The sequence below is a fragment of the Garra rufa genome, chromosome 12 (genome assembly GCF_049309525.1).
Source record: "Garra rufa chromosome 12, GarRuf1.0, whole genome shotgun sequence".
Lineage (NCBI taxonomy): Eukaryota > Metazoa > Chordata > Actinopteri > Cypriniformes > Cyprinidae > Garra > Garra rufa.
The window spans coordinates 16,927,820-16,937,725 of NC_133372.1; the positions used below are offsets into that span (position 1 = coordinate 16,927,820).

At 36.2% G+C, this 9,906-nt stretch overlaps 1 protein-coding gene across 2 annotated transcripts in view; it reads left to right on the forward strand.

Moving 5' to 3' along the window:
• The window catches only part of LOC141347107 (SEC14-like protein 1), a 123,817-nt gene extending 116,897 nt beyond the window's left edge, over positions 1 to 6,920 (forward strand). For both annotated transcript variants that reach the window (XM_073852093.1, XM_073852094.1), the window contains one exon: positions 4,161 to 6,920. In XM_073852093.1, coding sequence (XP_073708194.1) covers positions 4,161 to 4,266 — 106 coding nt within the window. In that variant the 3' untranslated portion in view covers positions 4,267 to 6,920. The remainder of the gene's footprint in view (positions 1 to 4,160) is intronic.
• The last annotated feature ends 2,986 nt before the right edge of the window (positions 6,921 to 9,906 follow it).

The following is a 9,906-nucleotide window of genomic DNA, read 5'->3' on the forward strand; positions in this document are numbered from 1 at the left end:
GCGTACTGATGTTGGACGAGAAGGCCAGGCTTCCAGGCTCAGTTTCAGTTCATCCCAAAGGTGTTCAATGGGGTTTAAGTCAGGGCTCTGTGCATGTCAGTCAAGGTCTTCTAAACCAAACTCATCCAACCATGTCTTTTGGACTTTGCTTTGTGCACTGGGGCACAGTCAGGCTGGAATAGAAAAGGATGTTCCCCAAACTCTTCCCACAGAGTTCACTCTAAAAAAAAAAATGTGTGGAAAAAAAAATTGATAGTGCAACTGTTTGCATCAATCTTTTTGAGTTATAACTTCTAATGAAATTATGTTCACCTAACAATCTACATTTAGTTGAAATGTAGTTTGTATAATTTTTAGCATAAACACAAACACAGTTTTTGGTGTAATATTATTGCTAGGGAAAGTTTGAAACTCCTCAGCCATGGAATCAGGCTTTTATGCATCATGCACCTCAGAAGTCTGTGACTTCATGTGGTCTTCTTTATGATTAAATACTGCCTTTCCTAAATAGCACTTACAGTTGACCATGGAATATGTAGCGGGGATGAAATAGTATGAACTGACTTATCACTGTACCACAGTTGAATTCGCTGAGCTCCTCAGAATAAGCTTTTTTTTGTTTGTTTGTATATGTAGACTGGATGATTAGGTGCTTGATTATAGACACCTGTGGCAATAGGTCTAACCTAAACATGTGAATTCAATAATTAAGAAGTGTGTCCCAAAACTTTTGGCCATATAGGCTGTGTCCGAAACTTTAGGAAGCTGATACCTTTGCAGGTAACAAACGCTACAAAGGTACCACAAATTGTCAACCGTAACTGTTACAGAATGGAGACAGCGAAGATAGGCCCGCATCTAATCTGCCTTTAAAAATGTTATCATATGAAAGTATCTCTGTAGACAGGATGTGACTTGATCATTGGATTCAGACGTGTCTTGTTGCATTTCTACCCCGCCTTCAGAGACAACATTTTTCAGCTTTTGGATGCAGCTATCTGTCTCTGTCTGTCTGTCTGTCTGTCTGTCTCTCTCTCTCTCTCTCTATCTCTCTATCTATCTATCTATCTATCTATCTATATATATATATATATATATATATATATATATATATATATATATATATATATATATATATATATTTATTACACGGCTCTTTGGAATGCTTGATTCTGATTGGTCAGTTGAGACATTTGCAGGTTCGTTCTTTTCAAATAATCACCGCTCCAAAGTAATAACGCATAGCCGGTACTACTTGTATGTTTAAAATCCCTCCGTGCCAACAAAGATTACCGTTTGGCGCCATCTTGTGACAAACACTGGAAAACCACAATTAACAATGGAAAATTTCGACATTAATCTATTTAAATTGTCTTACTAAAGTACATAGTTTGAATGTTAGTCACGTGGTACTATATCGGTCCACAGAAGGATAAAAATGTTAATCTAAAACAAATATGCCAATAAAAGGTTTCAAATTCATATTCATGTCCAGTTTTCTTCCTTATGTGGCAAGTAGCTGTGTAATAAGCGGGATAATGTACAGGCAGCCTGTAGTTATCGCGAAATAAGCCCCTTCAGTGTGATACGAGATCACACTGTCGGGGCTTATTTCTGCGATAACTACCGGCTGCCTGTACATTATCCCTTACATATATATATATATATATATAATGCAACTTCTTGGCTGTGTAGGGCTCAGTATTTATCACATTGTCCAGTATCATAGTAACATTTTCTTTTACTTGATTTTGTCGAATACCTAGTCAATACCAAGTCTTTACTTGAATTTATAAAATGCCTGTTCACACCAAGTCTGACCTTTTGTCATTTCTACCCTTTGTTACTGAGCATAGGTTGATTTTACAGTGAACAAACAATCAAGAAAAATATGATATGGCAAGAAATTTTAATATACTTGCCTTATATAATGACTTTTGCATATCTGTGTTAATATTAGTATTAACCATGTATAATAGTAGCATTTGACCACTTATTACCAAAATACCTTGGTATTCCTATATTACAGTGCTTTTTAGTCACACTATTTTTACTATTTCCATAGTTATGTTCCAGAAGAGTGAGAACATTTCTGTTTTAGGGGTGGGTTGTATTTTGCATTAAAGCATGTTAATGACTGGAGTGCATTTTGATTCAGGCATGCAAATTTTTGTTTATTTCAGAAAATTGTAAAGATGTACACTGTACTTGGTCTAAAAAGTTTGTTTGCAAACTTTTGTATTGTTTACTGCATCAGACTTGGTGTGAAAAAGCCTTAACAGGCAGTTTGCATAAGGTATTCTGAAGCCATAAAGAACAGGAACATTGAATACTAATAAAATGCTGTGGCTAGATGCCAGCCAAATGTGCAGATCACACCCTACCTTAAAGGGGTCATCCGGTGCCACATGCACTTTTACAAGCTGTTTGAACTGAAATGTGTGTTGGGAGTGTGTGTACACAACCACCCTAGAATGACAAAGATCCACCCAGTAGTTTTCTTTTAATTAAGAAAAATAATTTGCCTCTTCTCATATCGAGCCGTTCTCAGATGCCTGTTGTTGTGGCGTAACACCGACAGAGGCCGCTCCCACGACAGATGATAGACAGTAGTGTTTTAGCATAGACCCGGCCAGAGTGAAAAGTAAACAGATCAGCGGTCACATTCCCTCTGTGCTGTCAATCTAAATGGGTTCATGTTTACGTGAATCATTTCAGGGTCAGTATAAAGCTTAGCTTTGCAAAGCTAGATGGTTTAAAATGGTGTCTGTTAATGATTAAGATGCAACTGCACATGAGTAAAGACTATAACACTCACATTTATGTATTTCAATATAAGGACGGGGTAAGTTAACCGATCACTTTTTTGCTCTTGTTCAGTCAGCTATACCTCAGTAAACACATCACGTTCGTCTCTTTACCACAGTAAACACATCGCGTTCGTCTCCACAGTAAACACACCGCGTTCGTCTCTTTACCACAGTAAACACATCGCGTTCGTCTCTTTACCACAGTAAACACATCCCGTTCGTCTCTTTACCACAGTAAACACACCGCATTTTTCTCCAGCACAGTAAACACAGTAAACACCTCGCGTTTGTGTCTCTCTCAGTACTCTACCCTGCCAGTACATATAAAGATAAATCAATGTGACATTAAGTTTACCAACCATTCAGACACGTCCAGTATAAGCCGTAATTGCCAAACTTCTTTGCGGGTGTCATCTTGTTTCGGTTCCAACTCCGGTTTTTAAATTAAATTTTAAATGGATGGGGTTGTACAGTGTCTTCAAAGCCCCCCAAGTGCCATTTCCCCCCAAACTATACAACTATACCCCCAACTGTTGTCTAGGCAACACCCCGTGTGCTATGTAATGACTCGCCCCACAGAACTGAAGGGCAGGGTGAGCAGAGGTTCATATCATTTAAAGGGCCAGGTACTGATATCGCTTGCTGAGAACAGAGGCATTTTTTACCAGGTAAAATTAGTGTATTTTTACACTACCATAGAGAATTTTTAATCAAAGTATATTACAAACTTTTCATTTGGACCCTAAAGCATCATATTAACTTGTGGAAAATGGGCATCGGATGACCCCTTTAATTGATTGTGTAAGCAGGGTACGATATTTACTTTTTGTCCACCAGCCAATGAATGTCCAAGATAATCAAAGGTGTTTCAAGTGTCTGTTTTTCTTTAAGCAACAGCATTTAATGTAAAAAAAAAAAAAAAAAAAAAGGGGCTGGTAAATGAGCAGGAAAAAAAATCATACTCTGCCTGTAAAGTTTGCATAATTTTTTTGTGCGTATTTTAATGTGGGCTTTGTTAACTTGAATATTCACACTCGTTACCTTTTTATTCTGAGAAAAATTTTAATTTGCAGCATTCAACTTTAATGTCAAATATGAGAAAAGGCAAATACTTTTCTTACTTGCCTTAGTTTGGCTTTTTTCTAACTGCATGTCCTCCTTAAGCTCTGGGTGTTTAACTGTATGTGAACACAGATAAAACCAATGCGCATGAGGCAGTGTAACTTACAGGTTTTTATTGAATTATTCCATCTAGACTTTTTCCCTAAACCTTTTTTCTTTTAGTATTTAATTTACAGTCTTTAAGCTTAATAATTACTCACATGATGTTCTATTCTGTTCTAATCTCAGGGGTTCAATGACCAGTCTGGAATCCAGTCACAGTGGTTTCTCTCAGCTCAGCGCCACCACCACATCCTCCAGCCAGTCACATGCCAGCTCTATGATCTCCAGGTAGAATGGAAAGTGATTTAGGCTCTAAATATATTTTATCAGTAAAGTTTCTTGATTCTCAATAAACCCCATTACTACTTATCTATCCCAACACTGTTTCACTCCATGTCAAGGACCTGAATCATGCTCGCACAACTAAAAAGAGTATAAAAGATATCCTTACCTGAAAGGATTCTGGTGGTGGTAGTTTTTTTTTTTTTTTTTTTTTTTTTTTCCTCAAAGGGCTTGAATCTGCTTTGCCATAGTGCTCAGCTGGGCTGCAGGTCAGTTCATAGGCTGATTGTGCTTTGTGTGAGTGTTCAAAGGACACTTTACCATGCATTTCCACATTTTCAATAGACCACATGCTTGAACTAAGCAATACATGTTGTTCAAATTGGGAAAGAGCCTAAAATGAACGTGCCCACTTACACATCTCAAATTCTGCACATACCTACATATATGCACTTAGTTCTGCCATATCACTAGGAGCTCATCCTCTTGGTAAATTGTTGTTAGGTCAGTGGGTGGGCTTCTGCAATAATTTGTACTATTTGAATTTGTATTTATCTTAAAATGTTACTAAGTTAAGTCTTCTTGGGTGCTACAAGCTTGTTTTTCCTCATTGTTAGTGTGTGGCTAGATTTGCGGTTTGAATATGGTCAAGTGTTTAGTGAAATGGTCACAGTACTGCTTCAGTGCTTACTACTAGTGTTAGCTTGAATTTTGGCTTTGTGGGAATGCCTTGATATCGAACCTCAGACTAGCTGCTGATCAGTTCCTATGCAGTCAGCCAATCAGTGCTTGGAATGGTCATTCACAGTAATAGGTCAAAGCATTTTTTAATGACAGCTTTACTGGAAGAGAGGCAGTGTAAATTTTGTAGTGAATTTTATCATTGCACCAACAGAGTAGGTGAACTTGTTTTTTTTTTTTTTGTTTTTTTTTTTTGTTTGTGTATTATAAAAAGGACAGAAAAGTGTTGTTGTTTTTTTTTTTTTTTTTTTTTTTTTTTTACCTCTTTTTTGACAGTTTCTATTAGCAAACACTTGAAATGGAGTGAAGTTACACAATCCCGTGAAACATGCTCCTTAAAGACTCTTTGTTCAGGTTGGAATATCAATCAAAATTTGAAACAAAATGTTCAATAATTGTCTGGATGAGAGCATGTCCAGTAATCCAGGTGACTTTAACATGTTTGACAACATGCACAATAAACTGGTGTCACCTGCTTAATGTCCTGCGAGAATATATGTCTGCATCCAGGTGAGGTTTACCTGAGAACAGTGGATGTACTTACATCTAACTTGCACAGGTTGTTTGAATGAGTCAATAGTCTGAAGATGCTCCCTCTCCTTCATTTCTTAGCCTTATTAGTCCTGATCTCATGGATAGGACACTTATGGAAAAGGAGATTGTTGCGCTTAACAACAGTTTTGTGTCAAAAAAAAAAAATGTCATTCCTAGAATCATAATATGATACATTTACAGTGGTACTAGTATTCTGTAGGGTTAATAACAGTTACAAAAGGAAAGGAGGAAGATTTTGTCTGATGGTTAAAAAAGTGACATTTTGTCATGAAAACTTTTTAGAATTATATTACAACTGTTAAGTTTATGGGTGGGTGTTTTTTAGCATACCATATGGGCATACAACTTTAAATGCTTTTTGGGTTTCTACAGAAATCCTATATCAAGCTATCATCCCTTAAAACTTCTGAAGCACATATTCTGAACCATTTGTACTTTGAAGTCCTTATATTTGACTACAAGCTGCCAGTCAGGTGGGAGTTTCAGAACTTACGATTCTAGAATTTAACATTGTTTAACCATGCACAGGTTAGTAGACTTGTTTTATGCTTAGAGTTTAGAAAAAGTAAGAGATTCTATTTACAGTACCTTTTTTAACTTTAACAAATAGCTGTTTTAATAATGCAAAAATTGACATAAGACAGTTGTAACTCTGTAATGCTTTACTGTGAAATTCTATGTGATTTGTATGAACATGTGGTTGTGTTTTTGTTTCCTCTCTTTCACTTATCAGTTGTAGCCATCTAATGTGGTATGTCAGTGTTAACAGTTATTTTAATTTGTGTGACTCAGTTGGCTAGATGAGACCCCTGATTTTGCAATATGCAAGCCACTGATGTGTCCAAAAACACACCCTCTCTTACTCTGACGTGCGCACACACATTTGTAGTCTTCCTTATACACCTGCCTTTAGCTGATCAGACCAGTATGTTTGAAAAGTAAATCTAGGGGCTTTCACACCCACCCAGCATTCCATGAACAAACACCTATAATCTCATTGTGAAAACTGAGATTAGAATGTTTAGAAAAAGAATGAACCAGCTGAATGAAATGAATGTGTGTTTGCGGATCTTTTAGATTTACATGATCTTCACAGAATCTCAACTTCTCTATGTAATGATAAGACTTAGCATAAAAACACCAACCTGGATTATGTTTGAATATCTCACGTGTTTGTGGTCTCATCTGTATGAGGGCTATTAACTGTTTATGTCCATTGTTTTCTCCCTCTGCTTGTATTCTCATTTTTTTCTGAGTTGTTACATATCTGTTTTTTCCTCTGTGTGAAAAAAAAATAAATATATTGAATTATTATACAATTACAGCGCCTTTACATTTTTCAAAGTTATTAAATTTGAATTCAAAATTCTTCTTTGTGTGTGTGGACTTGTTTTTCTATACTGGTGGGGACCTGACCAACTCAAGGGGAAACGCTTATAATACAGAATTATTATTATTTTTATTTTTTTTGAGAATTTAAAAATGCAGAAGGTTTAGGGAATAGAAAATGCAGTGTGGGCAGTATAAAAAATATGCCTATGGAGAGTCTTCACAAGGATAGTAAACCAGACGTGTGTGATATTAACAAATAAAACATACAGAATTGTTTAATGTGTAGTATTGAGCGTAGTTACTTGTCAACTAAATAAAGTACTGAATGATTGTTCTCTTCTGTTCCAAAAAGGAAATCAAACTGTCAGTCCAAAGAAGTTCAATAAACAAACTTCATTATAGGAGTTCAATAAACGTATTTACAGGAATATACAAAAATCGCTTTACTATACACAAATTAACGTCGTTTGATTAGAAATGTAACCGTCTAAAAATATCTTGCAAGAAACTACTTTTATGAAGCATTTTTGTGAAGACTTCTACCAGCTGCTGCAAATGGGCTGTATGAAGTCATTTGGCCTCAAGTTTAGCAGTATTAGCTACAGTTATAGATTCACCTTATCGCTTCCTGTCTCTTTCTTCACAGTTTTTTTTTTTTTTCTTCAAAATAAATGTTGGTTTTAAAATCAAAAATCAAACTACTCCTAGACAGTTGATGATTCTACAAAGATGTAAAATTCCTGTCATATTTTAATATTAGAATATGATGAAATAATAATACACATTATAAAACGGTTAGTTCCATTCCTCAATTCTGATTGGTCAGCAGCTGTGTCGTATTCATGATACGGCACTGCTATGACCGCTTCACTCAACGGTTTTGTGAACCCCCTTAGCAACCATCCTTAGCAACGTAAACACAGCTGCAGCAGTTAGGGACTACTTTTTACAGCGGAAGGCAGTTAATGATTTTACTTTATGAAAACGTACAACTTAATAAATATAAATTAATATATATTTTTGATTTTAATATTTTTATTGTGTGGTAACCGTTTTATAAAAGCAATAAGGTACTTGAGGCCGTGCTGTATCATGAATAAATCACGGCTGAAGGGCGTTGTTAGGCACGGCCTCTCGTACCTTATGCTTAAATAATAATAGCCAATTTAAATTAAAGTGGTATCATTCTGTCTCTGAATTTTTAAAGTAATTTTTGCACAATTTTCACACTTCGTTTACATTAATGTCACATTAATGAACATACCAGGAGGCATGAAAAAGACGGAACAATTTATTTTGGATATGATTCTTAATTTTCTTTTGTCAAATGAAATGCATTAGTAGTGGTCCTTAATTCCTGGAGTACATTTTGTATGTCCCTATGATGATTCAGATCAACAGCTCGTTAGATCCATGAACTGAACTGAGGGCGTCAGATAAGAGAGACATACAAAATGTGCAAAGCAGTGGTATCCCGGAAACCATAGCGGCATAATGGCAATTAACGTTACTTTTTTGCAAGCGTGCTCAGAACGCTGCAATAAAAAGTAGTTTCTTTTTAATTCAGTTCGTGATCGCTAGATGTCAGTAAGGTGATTTCGGTTACCACGAGCGTTTTACCCATAGATATATATACGTAGATACCCCATTGGACCGCTCCAAGCACGTAGATGCGTCCGCCATTTTGGAACGGTCCACTTGACGTCATTCACCATACTGTAGGTTCGCAGACCAACGGCTGTTCAGGACTGTGGCATTTCAAATATTCAGTGATTACTATCAAAGTCCTTTTAAGACAAATCATGTCACTCGGCGGCCATCTTTGAAACGCCTCTCGGGCATACAAGTGCAGCTCCTATCTCTTTGAATGGGGAAACATCAAATTCTCCAAAACTGTTTGCCAAACTTACGATTAAATTTCATATTTGAAATCTCCAAAGAAATCCAACAAGAACTGCCTCATAAATATAGTTCCTTGTGCTTTAATAGCGTAAAAAAAACGCTTATTTTTCTGGCTAGATGAGCCAGTGCGCATGCGCAGTACTGAACGCACGTCTTTAGAGCGCCGACTGTTTCTATAGCAACCGGAACTTCTCACGGTAGCTGCAGTGACGCGCTGACTTTACTAATCAACGATTGGCTCTTTCACTAAGAAGGCAGAGCTTCGCGGCCATGATGACAGTTGCATTTTTCCCCATTCAAAACTACACGAGTGACATGTCTTTGGTATTCTATAGTCTTTGTTACTATGGTGATTTACATAGATCCGTGGGTGAATGACGTCAAGTGGACCGCTGCAAAATGGCGGACGGCTTACGTATAAAGGCCCATAGAAACAGTCACTAATGTATGGAAGGCCGTTAGGGCCAAAACGTGTTGCACAAACGCGTTAACGCGTAACTACGTACGTAAAGTACGCGTTACACTTTGGAGCTTTAGCACCACCTACTGGTGTGGCGTTCTGTTCTGTTCAATCACACCAACACACATTTATTTATTTATTGATTTATTTATTTACATTTAAAATTTGTCTTTATTTAAAAATGTACATAAATAATAATAATATTATAGGCTAATTATATTTTTTTAATTAATTTTATTTCATTCACTAATTTTCTTAATAAGATTTATTAGTAAAATAATTAAAATCTTCATCACTTTTTATCATGACATATCTTTATTCAGATATTATTTTAAATACATTAATTTTTCTGCACCAAGCAGGCCTAAATGTTTATATATAGAAGTTATTACACATGATTAAAGTTGTCGTGTCTGTACTTTACTTTTAGTATTTTTCACAGTCGTGCCAAGGGGGCACAAACCCATGGGCCACCACTGCAGCCAAGCAATGGAATGCAAACATTGCAGCATATTACCTTTTTTAATCTTCTGTATAATGATATGTAATTTGTGTACTTTGTGTACATTTATGATATGGTATAATTAATATAAATGTGTAAAAACATTCAGTTTACTTCATCGCACAAAAGATTGCATATATGGTCCAGAGCAGTGATGC